Source organism: Callorhinus ursinus, unplaced genomic scaffold, assembly GCF_003265705.2.
Source record: "Callorhinus ursinus isolate GAN/ISIS: 27379988/994484 unplaced genomic scaffold, GSC_fseal_2.0 scaffold4, whole genome shotgun sequence".
NCBI classification, from domain to species: Eukaryota; Metazoa; Chordata; class Mammalia; order Carnivora; family Otariidae; genus Callorhinus; species Callorhinus ursinus.
Window position 1 is genome coordinate 43,019,702 of NW_027397066.1, and position 24,803 is coordinate 43,044,504.

General features: G+C 41.8%; 1 protein-coding gene across 5 annotated transcripts in view; it reads left to right on the forward strand.

Annotated features, from left to right (window-relative positions):
* KIT (KIT proto-oncogene, receptor tyrosine kinase) overlaps window positions 1-24,803 on the forward strand; it is an 84,266-nt gene that overhangs the window by 47,336 nt on the left and 12,127 nt on the right. For 3 of the 5 annotated variants that reach the window (XM_073891691.1, XM_073891692.1, XM_073891693.1), the window contains 8 exons: window positions 2,656-2,845; window positions 5,503-5,618; window positions 19,792-19,906; window positions 21,531-21,724; window positions 22,919-23,025; window positions 23,121-23,247; window positions 23,536-23,640; window positions 23,727-23,837. In XM_073891691.1, the coding sequence (XP_073747792.1) occupies window positions 2,656-2,845; window positions 5,503-5,618; window positions 19,792-19,906; window positions 21,531-21,724; window positions 22,919-23,025; window positions 23,121-23,247; window positions 23,536-23,640; window positions 23,727-23,837 (1,065 nt within the window). The remainder of the gene's footprint in view (window positions 1-2,655; window positions 2,846-5,502; window positions 5,619-19,791; window positions 19,907-21,530; window positions 21,725-22,918; window positions 23,026-23,120; window positions 23,248-23,535; window positions 23,641-23,726; window positions 23,838-24,803) is intronic. The other 2 variants (XM_025887568.2, XM_025887569.2) reach the window with 1 other exon arrangement.

Here is a 24,803-nt window from a genome sequence, read left to right on the forward strand (position 1 = left end):
AAAAGTAATTTCTTTGGGGGCTGGGGGTGGGGGGCTTGGGGATGGTCCCCACCTGGTTTTCAGTCAGAGTTGTGCCACCTAACTTTCGAAGGCACTCTCCTTTACCTCTGCCTGCATTTCCTCTTCTGAGAAACACAGCCTCTTAACTCCAGAGGCTGCGGAGAGGAGAAAAGGCAATAGATTTTCTAGAAGTGCCTGGCATAGTGTTTGTACTTGATTAAATGTTAATGCATCACCAGTTTCTTAATGCAGAAGCACCTGGAAAAGATCATACCTTATGTTAAAACAACTCTGATGGGGTTCTTTGAGCCTCATAATTCTTACACTTCATGAATTTGAAGCTCTATTCCACTCTAGGACATAAAAGTATATTGAGCCAAAGGACTCTAGAAAACTCAGGAGGAACCTAAGTATTTTATATATGGTGATGATGAGAGAACTCATTTCAATGCAAATATTGTTGTCTGTAATATTGGAGTATTTTGCATTGTGTGGTGTCTTGGAATTTAGGACCTTAAGAACCTGAAAATGTAACGTAGCGTTCAGATGAAACATTTATTCCCTCAAAATTAACCCAAATTTGCTTAAAAATGGCAGGGGGAGTTTCATTTATGATGCAGGTGTTAGAACGGGGTGGTGGTTTCCATCTCCACCTTTCATCTGGATGATTTTTTATTCCCACCTGTCTCAGATCCTTTTCCATTGGTGTAGTTGAACTCCTTTTATTCTGAATCTATAGGAAATTAAAGGGCATTAAATACTAGAATGACAACTCATGTGGGACCTTAATATATTCAACCAAATGGTGCCAAAAATAATGAATAACATTATTGAATGAATAATGAATAGTTTTAAATTTTACAATTCTTTAATTTTGAAAAAGAAATGGAAGAAAAAAATGAAAACTCTTCCATAATCTCACTAATGTGATATAACTGTTTTAAGATTTGGTGTATGGCTTATATTTTTGTACGCAGCAGGGTTTCAGTTATACTTTTTTTTTTTTTTTTTTTTAAGATTTTACTTATTTGAGAGAGAGAGCATGAGCAGAGGCGAGGGGCAGAAGCAGGAGCAAGGAGCCCGATGCGGGACTTGATCCCAGTACCCTGGGATCATGACCTGAGCTGAAGACAGATGCTTAACCCACTGAGCCACCCAGGCGCCCCTATACAGATGATTTTATTCTTTCTCTCTAACTGAAAGTATATAGAGAATCTAGGGTATATGAAGAGGCCAGCCTTGCTTCTCACAAACCTGTGTTCAGATCTGGGCTCTGCCTTTGGGTAGCCAGCTATTTAGCTTTTCAGGACTGGAAATTTTTCATCTATAAATTAGTTATAAGCTTTCTCTTTCAGTATTGTTATAAAATTAAATATCTGTCATTATTACTAATTTAAATGTATGCTGAAGTACTTAGGGCAGTTCTTGGCCCCTAGTAAACATTCCATAAATGGTGGCTATAAAAATTATGTTGGCAAAAAAAAAAAAATTATGTTGGCAGTTATTTTACTACATTTTTTTCAGACTCTTTCTTATATTATTATTATATAACCATTTCTGAGGGCTGCTTTATTAACCAGTTTTCTGATTTAAAAAATTCGTATGTCCAGGGTAGATAGCCATTCTTTTTGTATGTAGCTATCCACTGAGAAGAGTTCTCAAATGGGAATTACAGGGTTAAATGGGAGAATAGATAATTATAGAAAATCTATATTGCTAAATGCTTTCTGAAAGAGTTGTGCCAATTTACAGTGTGTAATTCATCATGCCACTTTTACCACACTTGCAAAATTATTGAGTTTCTTTCAAATTAGTTTTGCTGTTTTTCCATAGGATGGTTATACTTTATTTTTTAGCAGCTTTATTGAAGTTTTGCTATTTTTAATAAGTGAAAAGTGGAGTCTTATTTTAATTACTAGTTTAAATATTTTCCATCTATATTTTCATGTTCTTTTTCCTACTACCTTAATTTTACTGTATAGACATTTAAAAATGCTTATGTATTCAGATTCTTAGGATTTTTATGATTTTATGATCTTTTTTTTTTTCTCTTCTGTCGTTCCTAAAAAGCCTAGAAAACTGCTCCCCCCTCTATAGAAGTTTGCTAGGAGTTAATTCTGTTGTTTAGTTAAAAATACGGTGTGGTTATTAAAGTGCTGTCCTTGATTTCATCTGTGATACGTGATGAGAAGATGTAAGTTTATTTTTCTTTAAATATTAAAGGGTGTTCTTTCAGCATTTTTATTGACCATTAGGGCTCTCTCCCGTTCTTGATTTATGACACCTTCCTATCACATATACATTTATATTGGGTCTGAGTAGGGGCTATTTAGTCCAAATGCTTTTTAACCTAGGAAACATCAGGACTAATCATTCTAGAAGATTTAGGACATGGTGCTAGACCTTTAAGGGAGTTGCTTGACAGACAGAGATGGGAGAATAAACATTTCAAGTGTGCCCTTTCTCACTTCCTGACCATGATTCTGCAAGAGCAAAAAGAAAAAAATAGGTACAGTGGCAACTGAAAATATTCTTACTTGTTATTGCCAGTTAATACCTGAAACCAGTAATCTTTGTAATCCAAAGAGGCAGTTGTGTTTTCTGTTGCGTAGTTGTAGGTAATAGTTTCTTCCTGTTTTGTCCTGTTATAATTAGATAGAGGATTCATTAATATCTTCCCCATGATGAATACTACAATATTTGTAAATGATGGAGAGAATGTGGATTTGATTGTTGAATATGAGGCATATCCCAAACCTGAGCACCAGCAGTGGATCTATATGAACAGAACCTTCACTGATAAATGGGAAGATTATCCCAAGTCTGACAATGAAAGTAATATCAGGTAAGAAAAGAAAGAGCCTTGACCTGGGGATTAGACATCTTCTGCCTCTTCCCTGGGCTTACCAGATCCTGTTTCTGGGACCCATAAATGTGGGAGAGGATACCCGATAGAAGGAAGTTTGGGGCTCCTTCTTGAGTCTTCAGACCAGTATTTCCTTTTGCTTTGTGTTTAAAGCACACACAGGAGTCTGTGCATCAGTTTTCGAATTTCTGACATGGGGGATAGTTCAAAGCAGGGACTGGTATATACTAGGGACACATTAAATAATTTTTCAGAGAAAGAGGAAAGTTAGTGCTTTGAATCCTTTTTAAAAACTAAGAAAAATAGGGGCACCTGGGTGGCTCAGTGAGTTAAGCGTCTGACTCTTGATTTCAGTTCAGGTCATGATCTCAGGGTCCTGGGATCGAGCTCCGTGTTCGGCTCCCCTCTCAGCAGGGGGTCTGCTTCTCTCCTTCTGTCTCTGCCTCTGCCCATCCTTCCCTCCCCCAAATTTCACATGTTCTCGCTCTCAAATAAATAAATAAATCTTAAAAAAAAAAAAAAACAAACCTAAAAGAAAACTAAGCCTCATTCAGTAGCTTTGGGCCAGGCAGTGAACTCAAGTTCTGTCACATCACACCTGTCATTTTTTTCTTTTTAGATTTATTTATTTATTTTTGAGAGAGCGTGCGTGCGCACGCAGGGAGGGGCAGAGAGAACCTTTAGCAGACTCCCCACTGAGCTCAGAGCCTATGCGGGGCTGGATCTCAAGACCCCGAGATCATGACCTGAGCGGAAATCAAGAGTCGGAAGCCTAACTGACTGTGCCTCCCAGGGGCCCCCACACCTCTCATTTGATCCTCAAGACATTTATAATGAAAATAGTAGTAATCTTAAAATAGTAAAAAGTAAAATAAAAATAGTAAATAAAAATAATAAAAAAATAGAAAAGATCGTAAAAGTAGCTTACTCTATGTGGGCTACAGGTGCTGTAGTCTGTGCGGCACTGTTCTAAGTACCTTCCGTATATTAAGTCAATGATTTTAGTCCTCACAAACTCCATGGACAGGCACTCTTTTTCTGTTATTTCTATAGGAGAGGAAACAGAGACACAAATGAGTTAGGTAACTTGACCCAGATCAAATGGCTGACAGAGGTAGATGCCTAGATAGACTTCGTATTTTTTTCCATTCAGGAGCTATGGGCTGTTGTAGGGATGTGGGTGAGAGAAGACACTGTCCTGGGCCAAGGTGCAAGGGCTGGAGGGGGGGGGATGGATTTGGGAGGCGTCCAGGCTACCTCTTGAGTAAGACTCAGTGATTGAGGGGGGGGGGTGGGAGAAAGAGGTAGGAGCTGCAGATGCCCCTACGGATTCTGTGTCTGTCAGCGACGTTGGATGGTGAGCGGTGAGGCCATTCAAGGAGGAGGGAAGGTCGTTGAGGGCAAAGACAGTGAGTTCGGCTTGGGGTTTGTTAAATTGGAAGTTGACCATGGGCTCTCGAGTGGAGATGTTCAGGTAAGAAGTATCCTAGGTCAGGTTCCCTAGAAGCAGAGCAGAGGAATTCTGGCTCAAGGGCTTCATTAAGGGAGAGAGAGACCTGCCGGGGAGTAGGAGAGCAGGGCAGGGAGGGTAAAGGGGAAAAGAAAGGATGGGTGTGGGTGAGCAGCAGGCTGATCGCAGGGGCCTTCTGGAGCTGGGCTTTTGTCCCTCCCCATGGGCAGTCACCCTTTGGCTGTAGACCTGGATAGGCAGGCAACTTCCAAATGGGGTCACGTGTCCCAGGGCAAGACTTGGGAGGAGGACGTTGCAGGTGTGAGTCATTATTAGCTGTACCCACAAGGCAGGGGGATGGGGCATGAAAATAGCTCTGTAGATGAGGTGTAGGACCGAGAAGTCTGAACGAGAGGTAAAGATTTGACAGTTGTGAGCAAACAGCAAGTAGTTAAGTGGGAGAGAGAGTAGATTGCTCAGGGGGTGGGTGCAGTGTGAGAGCAGAGGCTGAATAGGCCGCTGTGTATGTCAAGACGGTTGTACAGCTCAGGTGGGTCAAGGGCTGCCCAGGGCGCTCCATCCCCGCCAGCGCCCGTGTCCGAACTCCCCTGGCAGGCCTGTGTGCTCGGTCTACATGGCCATGCTATCCCTGCAGTAAAAAAGAAGCCCGAAGAGCAAATACTGCAAAGGACACTAGGAAGAAGTAGTGGGGGGTGAAGGGAGGACCAGGAGACTGTGGTCCTTGCAAGAAGGAAGCTGAGGGCCACAGTGTTGGCCTGGCCACGAGGGTCCTACATCTCCATGTGGACACCTGCCAGTGTGGCTAGGTGCTTGGTGTTAAAGCGCGGCAGGGTACGTGAGTTCAGGACCCTGGTGAAGGACCTTGGGCAGAAAGAGACATGGGCATGAGGACACCTGGGGAAGGGGAAGAGGCCCAAGTCTCCACGCGGTTGCCTTTGTGCTGAGAGAGCCTCTCCCCACTCAGCTATTTGTCCCAAATTAAATACATGTGTGTACGTTTGGATTTGTTAACGTGGATCTTGTTACTAATACTGAGTAAAGTGAGTCTTGTTCCTCCTCGAACAGGCATGTATTTCCAGAGAGAAACTGTGGAAAAGACTCTCACTCGAGGCACACCGTTCCTGGGTGATTGATTCGTCTCTTTTTTTTCTTTCTCTTTTTGTAGATATGTGAGTGAGCTTCATCTAACCAGATTAAAAGGGAACGAAGGAGGCACTTACACATTTCAAGTGTCCAATTCCGATGTCAATTCTTCTGTGACATTTAATGTTTATGTGAACAGTGAGTAAAGCGAATGGTTCCTTATCTTTCTAGTTTTAATTATTTTAAGTTGTGGCTCGTGTTTGTAACAGCTGCAGAACTGAGCTCATTGTGTACTATGTAAATAATGTCTCGGGATAATTTTGACCTTAACAAAGACCCCGCGGTTTGGTGGTTGGAAGAGTGTGTACAAAAACCAATTCCTTGGCCTACATTTCACTGACCACACGACCTTGTAGGGGTCACTCAGATTCTGGGTGCTGCCTTTGAAGTAAACAGAGGAGCCATAGAAGTGAAAAATAACAGTCGTTTGAGGGAAAATGTATTATTATTGATGGTTGAAATGGGGAGCCAGAGGTTGAATAGAACCTGGAGTGTGGTGTTAGTTGGGAAAGAGATGCTATCAAGCTCTGACATGATTTCTTTGTCACAGTGCTTTCTCTTTCGGGGTTGTGATATTATTTGTGTTTAGATTGTTCTCCCACTAAGACGAATGCAATATCGGTCCAGCTCGACGGGACCCTCCTGCATGGCCTGTGGTTACTGTGGGAGAGGGAGCAGGTGCTTTAGGTGGGAGGAGAGCTTGGGGCATGGGAACTTGAACACCTGAGTCCTGCCCTGCGGTGACCCCCACAACATCTTAGAGAAATGTTTTTGCGCAGAGGTTGAGGCCAAGGGAGCATCCTCACCAGCTGGGGCTTCTGCCCTGCGCAAAGCTCCTTCCTGGCTCTACTCTAGGGCCTATCTGCATGTCCAGGAAAGGACAGCAGGTGTCTGCCACACCGCACCAGTTGGGCCCAGGGCACAGGAGGCCTCCAAGGACACAGAATTCCAGGGGAGTGGTCGACAAGATGACCATTGGAATTAGCTATCCTGGGTGTGTGTTGGGGGGTGGGAGATGAGGAGACAGCCTTGCTGAGTGCTTTGTGTGTGTTGGGCTGCAGGAGGCCTGTGGGAACAAAGGATGGTGCCAATTTCTTGTCCTCAAGGAGCTTATTTGCTGTGAAGTTGTTGTACAAGTTACTTGATGCTGCAGCTCGGTGGTGTGGGGTGGGGGAGTGTGATCCAACTAAAATGAAGACAGGAAAGTGATGCTCAAGGCAGGTTTTTGATTGCTAATCTGGAGTCTTTTAACTACACCTCATTTGCAAGAATAGGGTGTTCTTAGGTGTTGAGATAAAGAGGGTCACATCTGTGGGGCTAAACAAGTTTCTTCACTCCAGATCCTTAATGTGCTGGTGTGTATTCCTCCCCAGGAAGGGGGTGTGGGATGAGGTATAGAGCTCAAACTGCTTTGACCACAGAACTTACCTTTTTTGAGGAAATCGTGTTAATTAACATCTCAGTCCCTCAGAACAGTGTTGATTATATGGTATCTCATTGGCCTGCATTTCAAATATCTCTAGATTAATTCAGATGTTAATCAGAGATGCTTAGCATATTTTACATGGGCAAAATTATCTGCTTCTGAAAAATCTCTATATTCAAGTAACTTAAGAGACAATTACAGGTAAATCAATATCCTGACAAGCATCATATGCATACTTGCCACACAAAACTGGATTTTTGGGTGCTCTAGTGCAGTGCTTCTCAAACTATCTATGGTAAAGGACCTTTTTTTTTCTTTTAATTTCCAATTTATTCTGGATCAATACTTGCTACAAAATATAGTAAGAACCAGTCCCTAGGAGGGTGAAATGAGTAAAACCAGACATATGCAAAAATCTTAAGTTTAAATTTTTTTTATTATGAGATTCAATAGCTAGAAAAATTACTCTGTCAAATTGCTCCTTGTAAATGCTTATTGTCAGTTGGTCGCACTTATGTCTTGCGGACCAGTAACAGCAGATCATGGCCCTGGCCTACTCCACAGACCTCACTTCGAGAAGCTCAGTAGTTGGGAATTTTATAAAATTCAGTGCCATTTGCCTGTCTCTTTCCCTGGCTTCAAGGTCAAGGAGGCATGAAGATCTGTCTCTTTTCCCCCTTCTCCTGCTTCATTTGCTAGTGTGGTCTGCCAGTTGGCTGTGAGTCACTGACCTTAGGAAGATGTCTCTAAAGTCACCGTTCCTTTTCTCTGGTGACAGAATTTGCTGCCATTTTCCTTAGCAGGCCAATTTGCCATCCAGCAGGATCAGCATTAGTCACCTGCTGGTGAACTCATGCCTGTTTGAAACTAGATAGGAAACAGCATTGAGCTTCCCAAATGATGTTTGTTTGTTTGTTTGTTTCCTTCGGATTCCCTGTTGGGGCAGGGCAGAAGGCCTTTTATTTATTCTGGGGCTTGGGTCTCAGACACCCACCCAGCATTTACTGAGATCCTGCTTCATGGCACCGGGCACACAGATAAGGGTGGTCTAGTGTCTCCCCACTTAGGGGTTTTTTTTTTTTAAGATTTTATTTATTTGCTTGAGAGAGAGCACGAGCGAGAGAGGGAACACAAGCAGGGGGAGCAGCAGAGGGTGAAGGAGAAGCAGGTTCCGCACTGAACAGGGAGCCCGATGTGGGGCTCCATCTCATGACCCTTAGATCATGACCTGAGCCCAAGGCAGAAGCTTAACCGAGCTACCCAGGCCCCCCTTTCCCCACTTAGGTTTTAAGTCTTTCGGGAAGTCTTTCGTTGATGTCAGTTTGTTACAAACACTTAGCTGACAAAAAGGCATTTCTTTCACTTAACACGTTGGATTTCTGGAGCTCCAAATGCTTTGACAGAGGTGGTATTTTTGTGTAAAACTTAAAAACGTCTACCTCTTGTGAAGTGTGTCCAGTCGCTCTTTACAGATAAAGGTAGCTAATTACTTTGTTGATTTTTTTAATTGAAGATTTTATAATGTAAAATTTTAAAATCAAAAGCTGAAAATAGTCTTGAAATTTAAAATTGGAGCAGTTGTGTCTGTCCATTTTGACATAAGTTTTAGCTGAGCCAAATAGGTATGTAGATCTACTGTGTGATTTATTCTGTAAATAAGCTTAGCCCCAAGGATGAAAGGAATTTGGCTGTGCAAAAATTAGAATTGAAAAAAATCAGAATAATAAATGCATAATATTACTGCAGAAATTCAGTGACTTACACTCAGTGACATTGATGCATAATTGCTTAATAGATTCAGTGCTGAGAAATGCTTAATGAAAATCCACAATTTTGAATGGTTAAATGTTTGATGGCTGAAAAATTCATTTGTTTAAAAAACTCCACATGTAGATTTGAGTACATTGGGTGTGTGCGTTTTAATTGCTTATGTGGGAGGTTTTAAAACATACCATAGTCTGTCAGTTTGTGTTAGTGAAAAATATGTAGCATATTAAACTTGAAAATGTTTTAAGTCTGTTTTTAACTTCTCTAACCAAGCCATGATTTCCATGGGTCTGTTCAGTTGGCTGCGTGGCATTAAAGGTGATTTATAAAGGCCAAGGCCAACAGCTATATAACATGTTTGCTGTTTTTGAGCAGAACTTCCAGTGGAGGTTTTTTGGGGTTTTTTGGTTTTGTTTAGAGAGAATGAGAGAGAGAGTGGGGTGGGAGTGGGGAGGGACAGAGTGAGAGGGAGATGAAGAGAATCTAAAGCAGACTCCACATCCAGCATGGGGCCTGATGCAGGGCTCGATCTCACGACCCTAAGATCATGACCCCGAGCTGAGATCGAGAGTCGGACGCTTAACCCACTGAGCCACCCAGGTGCCCTTTTTTTTTTTTTTTTTTTTTTTGGAAGGGGACATCCTGGGGAGAGTTTTCATTAAAAAACAAACAACAAAGCCAGTGATTTTTTTGCACTGAACTTGCATTACTATAATCACCCTTGCCAGGCTTATTGAAGGTGTATACAGAAATCAGATTGTTAGTTCTAAAAAGAAGTTTGAAATCTTTGGTGAAAATGTCCAGTTGTTTCCTTTGCAGATCAAAATTTGGAGGAAAGTAGAGTTCTAAAAGCTACACAGCCACCCAGAAGTGCTTTCTTTTTTCTTTTTCTTAAATGTATTTAGCTACAATGACATAATACAATAAAAGTGATTTCCTGATAGGACCTACTCTTTCTAAGATTCTTGGAGGTATTAGAAAAAGCGACACCACCGAGATTCTGTAGGTAGCCTGTGATATTCAGTTAGAAATCTATGGACTCCTTGCTTACAGTAACTGTCATACAATAAAGGTGTTTGTTTTGTTTTGTTTTTTTACCAGATCCAGGACAAATAAAAGGCCAAATGTACGTTTAACTCCAAATGATAGATTTGCTCTTTTCCCTGTCCACCCAATATTTCTTGAATACATTTTAAACGTTAGAGCGGATTTAAGTGTTAATCAGTAATGTACGTATTTTATAAGTTTATTTTGGCATATAATTTCAAATAATCCCATGTGAATCCTGAAGTAGTATACATAATTGTGGAAAGAAAGTATGATTAATAGGATAAAGCAGTTGTTTTTCAAATATGGGGAATGATTTTAAGAAGATCCAATAAACTTTTTTTTTCAGCTTTATTGGGGTACACTTGACAAAATTGTAAGATATTTGAAGTGTATACATGATGACTTTGATATATGTAAACATTTTGAAAGGACTTCTCTGCCCCCCCCCATTGAATTAATTAACACATTTGTTACGTTACATGTTTACCCTTTTTGGTTTTCTGGGTTTTGGGGGGTGATTGGGTTTTTTTCCTGTGGGAACACTTAAGTTCTACTTTCTTAGCAAATTTTGGTTATATAATACAGTGTTATCAACTATAGTTACCATGTAATTCATTAGATCCTCAGACCTTACCCATCTTAGACCTGTTTGTATTCCTTTAATGCCTCTGCCTATTTTCCCCATCCCTTAGGCCCTGAAAACCACTTTTCTGCTCTTTTTTGATGAACTTGATTTTTTTTTCCCCCCAATACTCCATTTAGTGATACCATGCAGTATTTGTCTTTCTGCCTGGCTTATTTCATGTCACATAATGCCTTCGAGATTTATCCATGTTGTCACAAATGGCAGGATTTCCTTCTTTTTAAGGCTGAATAATATTCCAGTGTGTGTGTGTGTGTGTGTGTGTGTGTGTGTGTGTGTGTGACATTTTCTTTCTCTATTCATCCATCGAAGGAAATTTAGGTTGTTTCCATACCTTGGCTATTGTAAATAATACTGCAGTGAACATAGGAGTGCAGACCTCTCTTCAAAGTAATAGTTTTGTTTCCTTAGGATATATATCAAGAAGTGGGACTGCTGGATCATACGGTAGTTCTATTTTTAATTTCTTGGGGAACCACCATGCTCTTTTCCACAGCGGCTGTACCAGTTTGCATTCCCACCAACAGTGCAGGGAGGGTTCCTCCTTCTCCATACCCTTGTCAATATATGTTCTTTCTTATCTTTTTGGTAATAGACACACTAACAGTGTGGGTGATACCTCATTTTGGTTTTGATTTGCCATGAACCTTAAAATGCCTCTTTAAAACGTTATCCGATAACATTTTCTGATCAGCATTATGAATCTAAAATTTGTGATAAATGGTCTCTAGGGGCTAGAAATAGGCCTCTCTCCAGTCTTAAAGGTCTACCCTTTAATGGCAAACCTAGCCAGTTGAGTCAGAGGACTCTGGTAATCAGGTGGTGGTAACAGGAAGGCAGGAGGCCCAAGCAAGATATAGGGAACCCGGGGGCTTGCCTTCACCATTGGGCTTACATGGAACGCATGTAACGTTAAGCTAGATCGGCTATCCAAAATGACCGCTGAACTGCACCAAATTCACTCTCAAAGTCACCGACTACTTCGTCTACAGCAGAGTGTTAAAAGGGGGTTGAAACAATTTGAGGAAATGCTAAATAATGCATTATTTCTAAATCACCATATCATGTAATTAACATCCTGTCTGGTATGAGCAATTATTTATGGATCATACAGTGTACCCTTATCAGTCAAAGTAATAAATCATCCATCCAGAATGAGGTCTCCTGATGAGAAAGTTTCTCTTTGACCACATTTGCAAGATCTGGGCTGCCTTTTATGCATTTTTGGTCATAGTTAAATCTAGTTATGGGTGGCTAAACTCTCCTTCTAGGGCGAAGCCACTCTGAAGGGTAACATCCTGCAAACAAAGCAGCACATTTGCCGAAGGTGAGGGCAGGCCTCAAGTTGGCCACGTCTATAAATAGCTTAGACTGCCTATTAGCCAGCCCTGTAGGTCACCCACCTGGCTGGAGTTCTCAGGGACCTTTACCCAGGTTTAAATGGTAATGTGGGGTGGTCATCAAGGATTGCTTAGTTTGGGGGCTTTAGGTCTGTGCCTTTCATGATCCCTATTACGTGAGAGCAGAGTTACTAGAACTTTGCCTCTTTGGAAGGTAGAAATGTTTTCTACCTTCTGTCTCCCTTTTTTCAGGACTGATATGACCTTCCAAATATTTGGGTGTCCAAGCCATACTTGCATTAGAGGCTAAACATTTTAAGGCTTACGACTAACACACTTGACTATTGAGTTTTGCTTGAGAGGCTTTGCTTTTCAGTGGGGTTTTTTTCCCTACTAGATGGATTCTATTAAATCTACTCTAAAATTATTGGAATTTTGTTTTGTTTTGTTTTTAGAGAGAGAGAGAGAGAGAGCGCACGCGCGAGCAGTGGGGATCGCAAGCAGTGAGCAGAGGAAGAGAGAGAGCCCCAAACAGGCTCCGTGCTCGATCCCTCGATCCCAAGATCATGACCAGAGCTGAAATCAAGAGTCGGATGCTCAACTGACTGAGCCACCCAGGCACCCCCAAATTATTGGAATTCTTAAACATTAAATAAAATCAGTGCTGAATAGAACTCCTTTCTGATTTATTTACTTGCTTTTGAGAATTTGCTGTAAGGCTATCAGAGTAACCAGAAGTGTAGCTTGGGGGGGCGCCTGGGTGGCTCAGTCGTTAAGCATCTGCCTTGGGCTCAGGTCATGATCCCAGGGTCCTGGTATCGAGTCCCACATTGGGCTCCCTGCTGAGTGGGGAGTCTGCTTCTCCCTCTCCCACTCCCCCCTGCTTGTGTTCCTTCTCTCACTGTGTCTCTCTCTGTCAAATAAATAAATACAACTTAAAAAAAAAAAGAAAAATGTAGCTTGGTTTGTGCAAACATTTGTATACATGTGTTTTTAAATTAAAACAATGAAAATGTTACGTGAAGGGTAGAAAACTTAGAAAATGTAAATAAGCAAAAATAAGCAAGTTTTAATTTTACCTTTTTAAAGTTTATTTACATTTTATACATTACCATTGCTGATACACCCCTTATTGTATATGTTCTTCCTGAGCCTTAAACTTTTTTTTTACAAAAATGAGGTCCTATCACTTCATAAGCATGTGTTTTGGTGCCGAACAATGAATGCATTGTGCACACCTTTCTGTGACTCTTCTGCAACCTCATTTTGGTATCTCATTGCATGAACATAGTGCATAATTTTTTTAACCCATGTCTGGTGCAGTTTTGAAACACTGTGGAGTACGGATTGGGTTGCAAATGATGTGACTGGGGTTTTAAAGAAACCCATCAGATGCTTATTTAAGGTTTATAATTATCTTGTTTAATCTCAACTGAGCGACCTTGCCTAAGTGCCTGGCAGTAAATAAGGTTATCATCTGTCATTATCTTCCATGCTCCTGTGTCTTAAACATATGTCACAGAAGATACACTGTGCTGGCTTTGGGGACAGTTCTAAATTAAGGAATAATTTTCAGATCTTCTTACTGGGGTTGCTAATCTATGTAAAAATAGGCACTTGTCTTTTTACATTAATCTTTTTATAGGTAGTGTGTGTTCATTTGTGATACCTGACAGTGTCTGAGCTCTGTTTTTATTGTCTGTTACTGAATTTGAAATGAGTTTTTGTTGTTCAGTTGCTTGGGAGTTATGAGTGTTGTTTTGATGTGACACTTTAATATCTCCTTCTCCTAATAAAGATCTCTGTGGCTGCAAGAATTGCCGGAGACATGTGACTTGAAAGAAAAAAGGGATATCATGACAACCTACTTTTAAAGTAGAATTGGATTCTCTTAATTCTGAAAAACATTTAGGAAATGTGTCAGTATTCTTTTTCCCTGCACGTCTCATGAGAAAAGTTGGTCTGGTGTTGCTAATTTGGGGGATCTAGTAAAATGCTGAACCTTTTTGAGAACCGGTAGCCTGTCTAGATCATGAGCCCTTTGTTGATGTGGTCTGGCCAACGTTTCATGTTTATGGTAGCGAAGCAGGAGAAATAGGTTTAAGTTCTATAACCATGTCAGCTTCTGCTAGAAATTGACCCTGAACTGGGGGCATCATTTTCTAAAAACAGTATGAGTACTCTCCTTTCTATTAGTGGAATTTGGACTCTATGGAAATTTCCTTTCCAGTGGAGCCAGATCTGTTTTTACACCAAATTATCCCCCTTCATGAATACATGAACACAAGTTCGCCTATAATTTAGTGTAAATTTAAATTAACCCAAGAATAGATGCATAATTTTTCCATGGGTATTATGTCAATAACTCTTATCCTCCACTTTTGAATTATGTAACAAAATGAATTCACTGCTTCTCCTGAGTAGAAAACTAGCATTTAACCCATGGCTGCACTCCACTTGTGTGTCCATACCCACCCTCTGCGCGTCTGGGTCACATGCATGCATTCCGTGGTGCCCCTAGAAATCGAGCATGGTGATTCTGGCCGAAGAAGGCTTTCTGCAGGTAGTTTGTATCCCTTTATTTTTTAAGGTAATCTCAGGACTGGGAGATCTTTAATGGCTCTATAGACAGAGGAGCCCTAGGGCCAGATTCTGTCTGCAGGCGATTTTTGAAGGGCGCATAAACAAAGACCTTTTTTTTGAATGGTTGAAAAAAAAAATCAGAAGATTTCTGTGAAACATGAAAATAAAATTCAAATCTCAGTGTCCATAAGTAAAGTTTATTGGAACACAGCTGTGCACATTGGTTTGCATGTCTGGCTACATTTGTGGTTCACAGTGGCACAATCAAGTATCTGCAAGACATACCCTAAGGCCCAGAAAGCCTAAATTATTTACTGCCTCACCCTTTATAATAAAAGTTAGCTTACCCCTAGTTTAGAATATCATTTCACTAGGAGGGTGTTTTTTTTTTTTTTTTTTTTTAATGGTAAACACTCCTGTTAAAGACACCTGGATACATGCGACTATAGTTGAAGTTTTGTTTGTTAAACAAACTTCTATCAAAGTGCCCATATGCCAAATTCTGGCGATCTTTTTTTTTTTTTTTTTTTAGGGAGGGGGGGGGGGGGGGGGGGGGGAGGGAGAAGGAGAGAATCTTAGGTAGGCTCCACGCCCAGCATGGAGCCTGACGTGGGGCTGAATTTTACGACCCTGAGATCATGACCTGCGCCGGAACCAAGAGTCGGATGCTTAACCGACTGAGCCACCCAGGCGCCCCTCTGGCAATCTTTAAGAATGTGTAAAAACAAAAATATCTATTCCGGGGACTTTTTTTTAAAGTATACTTTTATATAAGTAAAAGTTAACCTGAACAATGAATCATGGAACACTACATCAAAAACTAATGATGTGCTGTATGGTGATTAACATAACATAATTAAAAATAAAGAAAGAAAGAAACAAAATAAAATAAATAAAATAAATTGTTAAAAAATGAAAAAAAACAGAATTAATGTTGAACTCTGCATCATTATGGGTAATAAGTGATTTCCTCCTTTTGAACAGCCTTTTTAAAAAGCCCTATTCATCTTATTAAGAGATGCAGTCCGATAAAATGTTACTTTTTATGCTCAATAATAAAACGTTAACCTGAATATTTTTATACTCCTGTTTTAGCTGATTTAAGTTCCTTTATCACAGCAGTGTTGTGGCAGGAATGTAGATTTGATCCAGGCCCAAATAGTGCCAAATTGCTACAAAGCATTGCTGTGTGGCCATTAAATACCAGCCGACCCACAATCATAAAAACAAAATGTATGCTTATGATCCCTCCCCTCTTCATTTAGCCTTTTGTTGTTTGGAGACTTCAGTCTGTGTTCTTTGCTGATTATAGCTGTGGGAAAATGTGCATTTATAGCAGGAGCTGGTCGAGGTGGTCAGGGACGAGAGGAGCTCCACTCAAAAATGCTTCCCCATCCGTTACTTGTGCATCTCCTCCCACCCCCACACCAGCTCTTATTGTCTGTGCTGTGTTCTTAAAAATTTGTTTTGTTCTTGCCTTCCGTATGGACCTGATGGTGGCGAAAGGAATATTTTTTAAGATCACATATCTTTGGGGTAAATCTGCAAATGGTTAGGATTTTTAATTGCATGAGCCATAAATTCTCAGTAGAGTCATAAGCACTCTGAAATCAGCCTACAAGTTGATCATTGTTGTTGGAGACACTGGAATGACTCAGGTCCACAACGCTTTGAAAGGAGAAAAGGCTATTTTCTTAATCTCCGCAGGAAATACGTAACTCGTGCACCTCTTAGGCTTATCTAAACCTCCAACTTGGGAGGAATTAGGGAATGTGTCATTTGGTATAGTGCTGATTGCAGAATATCTCCGAAACCACAGCTCAGATTTAACCTGGAGAATTGCAGAGTTATGTATCTTTAAAAGCAAAATGCATATTTAATGCCTTACACAGTGCATTGAGGCACTTACAAAATGCAGATGAGCCCAGATTTTCATTTTTAGGAATCAGATTTATACCTAGCTCATTCTTTATGCATTAAACATTTTCATAGTGCAACTTGCCATGTAGAGCTGAAACTGTACTCATGTAATTTAGTCTTTTCAAAATGAGGTCTGTCATCACCAATGTTAGGGACACGGCTGGGATTAGGGTGAGGCGCCTGGGGTGTAGAATTTAAGGAGGTGCTCACTCACGGTGCCAGCCCTGTATTTGCGAGACCTTGAGGAAGGTGGGTGCCGCCTTAAAATCCACACCCGACGTGCTTCTCTTGCCTCAACCTTGTCCCCGCCCTGATCAGGGTCATTTGTAGGTACGTTAAAAAGGCACATTGCTGGGGCAGATCCTCAGCATACGGGTAGGGGGGGGGGGGGAGGAATGTCCGTTCTCATTTTTTTTTCTTAGTGCTTTGAATGCACATTAAAGTTTAGAGACCTTCTGAGCTTGGTTGGCCACGCTAAGGACCGACAGGACAAAAGCTGCTCTGCTAGCCTCGGGTTACAACCGGCCTGAGACGGTAGCTTAAAAATCTGCCCAATTACCCAGCACAGAGGAACAAGTAGGCCAGCCGGACCGCGCCGCTTGCCAGCCCTGGCCGTTGTGTAACTGCCACCAGGTGTCAGGCTGGAAGGCTTGGATCTTGAGAACCTGTATAGCCAGGGCGACACGTAACTGATTATGTAATTTTGAGCTGTTCCGATTTTTTTTTAGTTAAGAAATGTTTTATTGGTTCATTATTAGTTAGCTACACGTTCATTGTAAAAAAATTAGAAAATAAGTCAAAAGAATAAAATAGAAACTATCCATAACCCGACTACCCGGAGATAACCATTGTTAACATCTTAAGGTACCCTTTCAGCTTTTGGTTTTTTTTCTATTAAGTGTTTAATTCCACTCCGAAAAATCTGTCCTGTGGCATTAGGAGGGAATGTCGATGTGAGGGAATCTGTCTTAGGACCTTGATTCCCGTCCAAGTCCTGTCCAATTATCTTTGCCATCTCTATGTGGACCCTCTCCCCTTTAATCTCAGAGTTAAAGCAAAAGTCATAAGACCAGGTAAACATGTGGCTATCTGATTGGCTCTCTGTTAGAAAAGAGTGAATATCGTGTTCCTACCCAGCAAAGTCACCATCGGGTCCCTTCTTGTGATTCTGATCAAACTCCTTTGACTCTGAGGAACTGGGTTCTTTGGAGGGGACTTAACCGTTCAGACAGCTCATACCGTGTGTCCGCCACAGGTCAGACTCTGCTCCGAGTCAGAGGTACCGCTGGTAAGATGTGATTCTGCCCTTGAGAGCGTGGAGTCTGATGGAGGAGGCCGACCCAGGATGTTGTATAAGAGGGTCAGGTGCTCTAACATGTTGCGGGAATAGGGAGGAGAAACCGACCAACTTGGCTTTGGAGAGTTGAGGATGGCTTGGAAAAGGAGATGACACTTGAAAAGAGTCCAGAGAGACCTGCCTTATGGCGCCTGCCGTCTTCAGCAAGTGGCGTTCTCCTCAAGTGCCGCTGTTTTTTTGTGTTCTGCCCTACTTTCCCTCCCGATCACACAGTTGCCCATGATAATTAAATGAGACTCGCCAGATGGATGCTTTCACAAGACGATGGCTCGTCTTCTTGCTCTATTTGTGAAAGCTGGCATTGGACCCAAACTCTCAAGGATGCTCCTACCTTGAGATCGCTTTGGAGTGCCGCTCTCTTGTGCGTATGAGCCAAATGGCCTGCCCAGCCGCGGGACCAGGCTGAGTGACAGGTGGGTGTGCCACGCGTGTGGGCTCTGCTCCCCTCCAAGCCGTTTTGCCTGCAAGGAGGTGAGGTGCTGAGAAGTTGTTCTACAGTGTTCCTCGCCTTGAAGAAATAAGCTCCTAAGCTTCTGATCTGTTGGTCCTGCCTTTTTCTCACCATGTATGTTTTTCCTATCAGTTGCAACATAATCGAGGTCGGATTCCCAATGCATCGGGTTAAAACACAACCACATTAGTTATCACACTATCTTAAGCAATTTCTAGATCACTGAAGAGCCTGTTCAGAGTGGCAAATACAGTTAATTTAATTGGTAGCAGACTTGATTAACCAAGGGTAGGTACTCTGAATTGAAAATAATAGCTGAATCATTAATAAACTAGTAATTAATAAATCTGTTTCCTGTGAATCCTTTTTCCTTCTTTGTGTACTTGGGTACTGTTGTTATTCCCATGTGACACATGAGGACACTTGATGGAGGGCAGAGGATTGATGAGCGTGGGAGCCGTGGTGCAGGTTCGCCCCCCCTGCGTGTGGCTCCCAGAGTTCTGCCCTGAAGCCATACTGAGGTTTCGGGGTGAGTGCATCCCCCACCGCTGCCATCAGATCCTTACGGCTTAGCTTACTCATTCTCAAAGGGTTAGGATCCTTCAAATATATTTCCAGTAGAACAACAGAATGTAATAGGGACACCTGGGTGGCTCAGTCGGCAGTCGGCAGTGGTTAAGCATCTGCCTTCGGCTCAGGTCATGATCCCAGGGTCCTGGGATCAAGCCCCCTCATCGGGCTCCTTGCTCAGTGAGGAGCTGAGCCAAGTTACCAAAAAGTAATGATCTACTTCTCCCTCTGCCTCTGCCCCTCCCCCTGCTCATGCTCTATCAAATAAATAAAATCTTAAAAAAAAGAACAACTGAACATATTAAATTCATTTTCCTTTCACTTTAGAAAATAATCTCAAGAATTTGCAGTGCTTTAGGGCACTCTTGATTGAATACCAGTTGATTATTGTCGTTACCCAGAAATGTCAAATTAGAGCATTCCTGCTGATACAACTTAACTTTTTCAGTTGATTGTACACAGGTTTAGACATACGTATGAATAAAACTCTTGGGCTGGTTTCCTGTTACAATTTTTCTGTCCATATTTTGCATTTGAAATACAAATTTGGAGTTAAAAGCCCATATTGTATTTTACTCTTATGTTTTGGCTTCTCTGTAAATAGGGTGATTCACTTCTTTTATTTCCACCCACTCCCTTCTGCCCCCCCCCAAAAGACATTCCTGTGTGTGGCGTGGGGGGGGGGCAGGGAGAGCTTCTCTTTTCCTGTAAGTCCTCTTAATTTTATCCACTCAAGTCTGCACCATAACTTGAAATTCCTATGGCAGATTCAGTAATTTGAAATTCTGATGGCAGGAATCTTAAACAGGATTTCCATCTTCACAACAGTTTGGAATCCTAAAGTTTGGATTAGAAGCAGTCTTTCACATTCCCGCTCACTGGAAACAGAAACCTGGCCAGTGGTCCTGTGAACCCTGCTTCAGTGGTCCCTGAACAGGAAGTTCTCAGGGACCCCCCCCCCACATCTGCAATGTGGACAGTCTACACTGGAGTCACGCAGCTCTGTGAAAGCCTTTCCTGGTCTGACCCTCACCTCTGTCTCCCTGTGCCTGCCACTCACTGTGTCCAGTTCTCCCCTTTGAACGTGTTCCCTCAGGGTCCTCTTCAACCTCAAGGAAAGTTCTAAGGATTTGAAAACAGTGGAGGCGGGGAGTCTTGAGGTTTCCCAGCAGTCTGACGTATGGCCGTTTCTCTTTTCCTGCAGCAAAACCAGAAATCCTGACTCATGAAAGTCTCGTGAATGGCATGCTCCAGTGTGTGGTAGCAGGATTCCCAGAGCCCACAGTAGATTGGTATTTTTGTCCAGGAACTGAGCAGAGGTGAGAGGATTATTTGGGGTACTACCTGACACGAATGAGGGAAGGACTGCAATGTAGTTACATGTCAGATAGGTTGTCAGATTTTTTTTTTAAAGCTTTGTTTGATTATATATTTTTTTCTATCTGTGTAGCTTTTTATGGGGGCATAATTGCTGTATTTTTCGTGGTAGACATTAATTTTGTTTGCTGAAAAATGATTACTGAGTGACTTCTCTATTTTGGTGGTTATCTTTTGGATTTATCATGCAATTTCTAGCCTGCAGGTAGATCAAGCAATTTTCCAGGACAGGGTAATTAGATTTCCATCCTATACACAGGAGGCAATGTGTGTGGGAAATGTGGCTGTAGTTATCATGAAAAAAAAAAATTACCTCAGAAGTTAATTGCCAAGTTACCAAAAAGTAATGATCGTGCAGTTACAACATACATACGGCATTTGTAAGCTCCATGTTTTTAAAAGGTTTTCTCCTTGATTAGGCGCCTGGCCCCTGAGCAGAACACATCTGGCGTTGTGCTTCTTCTCCTTCCCAATCTGCACTTAAGCCTTAAATTGTCCTTTCACATTACCTGAAGATGAAAGTGGGGTCACCATGGCTGTTTTTATCCATCAAATGCTGTTTTGTGCTCAGGCTTTAAAAGCCCAGTGTAACATCACAATTGAATAGTCAGGATAATAATAGAAATCTTATTTTTCACAGAATAGTCCTTTTTATCACAACAAGTTGGAAGAGGTTACGTAGGATTGTTGTTTTCAGTGGGGTTTTATTGGAATGTTTTCTTTGGGGAACGGTAAGAAGGACTCGAGACCCCTGGAAAAGCCCCCGCCGTGGAAGCAGCCCTAGCACTTACTGTTGTTCATACTTAACGGAGCACCAGCTGTATACCAGATGCTGGTCTAGTGAGCAAAATGCACCTGAGTCCCTGCTTTGCGAGTTTATATCTCATGGGTGGAGGTGAACTAAAGATGAAATAAACAGTTAAGTGCTAATGAGGAAAATAAAGCGAGGTAAGTGAATAGGAAAGTATTAGGTATATGGGGGACGTAATTTGAAATGGGATCCTCTGTGTCCAGCCTGTGATGGGCTCTGCCATCAGGAGTACAAGTCAGTGGTCCAGCCTGTCTCCCTCGGTAAAACCTGGAGCTGCTGGGGTGTTGGGGGCCGCCCTGTGTTCATCCATGTAGACTTGATCTCTTTCCTCCTCTAGGCTCTTTTCTTCAGCCCTCATGTACCCTTTCACAGTTACTTTATCAAGGGCTGCTGTGTGCCAGCCATCCTTTCTTTCATTCATTTCCAGCCCTTTCAGTTACCCTCTAACGTGGGTCTTACCCACCTTGTAGCTGCAGGAACTGAGTCCTGGAGAGTTTTAAGTATCTGGTCCACAGAAAAGGTGTTTGAATCAGGAGTCAAACTCCTATCTCACTCCCTATTTCTTCTTTGCCGCCATGCCCTTGTTGCTCGCGGCACCAGGGAGGTGCCCATCCGTCCTCATGCTCTTGGTTGTAAAAGGAAATTTCTGATGATGACCCACTAGCTTTGTTGTAAAAGTATGCCAAATCCAGTGTGTTTGATTGAGTGATTGGTTTTCTTAGAGTAAATCCGGGTTGTTCTTTTCTTCCCTCTAGGTGTTCCGTTCCTATCGGGCCAATGGATGTGCAGATGCAAAACTCATCTGTCTCACCGTCTGGAAAACTCGTGGTTCAGAGCTCCATTGATTACAGCACATTCAAGCACAACGGCACGGTCGAGTGTAGGGCTTACAACAATGTGGGCAGGAGTTCTGCCTTTTTTAACTTTGCATTTAAAGGTAACAGCAAAGGTATATTTCTTTTTAATCCAATTTTAAGGGGATGTTTAGGCTCTGCCTGCCATGTCAGTCATGATTTTAAGTCCATTCCATCAATGGCCATGTCATTTCTGGTAATTTCTTCATTGTCCCATGCTGTCATCAAACTCACTAAGTTTCATTCTGTACTAGTTCGTTAATGACATGTATGCAGTGATTTTAACCACATACATATTATGTATTTACGTGTGTGTGCACATATGTATGTATGCGTGCACGTGTGTGCGTATGTGTATATAGTGAACTGCATATTTGTAGTTGTTCTCACTAAAAAGGGGGTGGAAAGAGAAAATAGGGAAGTGTATTTGCCTTATAGCCAAATACAACCAGAATTAGGGCAATTTAAAAAGTTAAATTCAATTTAAAATTTTAGTTATTGAAAATCTTGTATTTTAACACATTGCCAGACACTGTATCAGAAGGTTAGCGCTGCTTTTTATGAAGTTATGTCAGTGAGCCATTTCTTTAATGTCTGTAAAATTCGATTCATGAGGGACTACCTCTCCTAACATAAGTTAAATGATCCTTGTGGATAAATTGATGAATTGGTATGAAGTTAGACGACAAAGAAACTGGGCACCTACCTGCGTAGGGCTTAGTTTTTGTTTTCTCGAGTTGGCAAAGACGTGTGCCAATAAGTGGTATACTTTCAGTTTTTGAGTAATGAGGGGAAGAATCCTACATTGTTCTTCATCACAGATTTTTTTTTTTTCTCAGACAGGCAATGAAAAGAACACTTTAAAAATGTTTTCTTGGTTGTAGAAGAAATTCTTGCTCAGTGTAGAAAATTTGGAAAATACAGGAAAGCATAAAGAAGAAAACATAAACCATCCATAAATTTAGGAAACTTCTTAAAGTTGTCCAAGGCAGGAATTTGGTTGAAGTAGGAAGTTCATTCATATGTTGCTTTTTATGGGCAAAGCAGCATAAAATTATTCTTGTGCTACAGAAATCTCTGCTTCCTCAGTAGTCTTGTTTAAAGTTGTTAATTCATTGAATAACCAGAGTAAGGTAATAGTAGCAAGGCAAGGAGCTGATGAGATGCCCTTGGCTTTGAATCCTGCTTGGGCTGTAAGATGGGGGTTGGGTGAGTTTGGGGTTAGGTGGTTGTGGTGAAGATCCATCCCTGCTAATAGCTTATGATTCCACATTCCCCTTTCATTTTAGAACAAATCCATCCCCACACCCTGTTCACACCTTTGCTGATTGGTTTTGTGATCGCGGCTGGTATGATGTGCATTATCGTGATGATTCTTACCTACAAATATTTACAGGTAATCATTCGTTCATTCTCTACCCTAAGGGCTGTAATGATTGAAACATTAATCACTGAAAGATGATGTATATCTCTCCCTCTCTCCCTGACCAGAAACCCATGTATGAAGTACAGTGGAAGGTTGTTGAGGAGATAAATGGAAACAATTACGTTTACATAGACCCAACACAACTTCCTTATGATCATAAATGGGAGTTTCCCAGAAACAGGCTGAGTTTTGGTCAGTATGAAAACGGGCTTTCCGTGTAACCTTTTTGTGTACACATACAGCAGTGATTTTAGGGAACCCCATTAGCTTCCTTTGTTCTGTTCCACCTGAGACAGTAAGTATTTTCTGTGACAGTTGACCACCTTTGATAGATTTCGCATAAAGCACATTATAGAGAAACGTCTCTAGACAGACTTGGCCTTAATTCCTTAACAATTCCTTAATTGTTGACTTTGAAATTACCCGGGTGGTTCGTCGGTCCCACCGCCATCACTTGCTGTCTTCTCTTCCTTTCTGCAGGGAAAACTCTGGGCGCCGGTGCCTTCGGGAAAGTGGTTGAGGCTACTGCATATGGCCTCATTAAGTCAGATGCGGCCATGACTGTGGCCGTTAAGATGCTCAAACGTAAGTTTCTGCAGGCTCCTGCATGCCCTCAACATTGACTTGCCAAATCTGCTCTTTGCTAAGATGAAACATTTTTCTAATTTTAGCAAGTGCCCATTTAACCGAACGAGAGGCCCTGATGTCTGAGCTCAAAGTCTTGAGTTACCTTGGTAATCACATGAATATTGTGAATCTTCTTGGAGCATGCACCATTGGAGGTAAAGCCATGACCAAATTAACTTTTATTATCTTTCAAATTTATCAGAAGAGGGGAGATTTTAATATATTTTCGACAATGCTTGATTATATCCTCTTGCCAGATTTTTACGGGTTGTTACCTCTTGCTAGATTTCACACCCCTGCCCTGAAAAGCTGTTGTTCTTAAGAATGTATATTTTAGTTTTATCATCATGGGGTGGGACAGCCCAGGACATACCCTAGTTACTGGCACGGACGTTGAATTGACGCTGACCTCTTAAGTATCTCGAGAACGTCCCCTCTCATCCAGAAAGCTTTTGTTTTATCTTGCAAGCTTGATATTTTGCCGGATTATAGTCAGTCACTACAGGGTTACTATTCATTTGCATCCCGTAATTAAAGATAGACTTTGAAGCCTACCAGTTCTCAAATACACACCAAATGAGGCAAACACTTCACTTCTGTGAAAAAAACTAAATACCCAGTTTAAAGCAGTTCTGAAGTAGAGCCTTCCATCAAGGATGTCTGGATGTTTCCAGAAAGCATTTTGGTCTAAAGGAACAAAGATGTGTAACACGAGCTCTTCCTCAAGATGTACAGGGATTCACGGTCAAGTTGACAGCTTAGAGAATTTCTTAAAACAGCCCCCATACACGTGGCTTCCACAGCATGACTTGTTCATGAAAGTTTCTGCCCAAGTCAGTTCGTTGCCTGTGAACTTCACAGCGGTAGCGTGAGGCGTATTCACCACACGGAGAAACCCTGGCGCCCGGTTGCACTCAGGAGGCAGGTGATGCCCTGCCGCTCAGGTGCTCACCTGCTCTCCGGGCTCGTCTCAGCTGGCCGTTCCGTGCCGTTGGTTTTCCTATTATGCCGCACTCTGTGCCCTTCGTCATTTCCATAATAACACTGAGAGGGCGTGAAGCCCCGCTACAAACAGAAGTGACTCAAAGGATTCATGCAGGAAATTTGATGAGAGTATAACG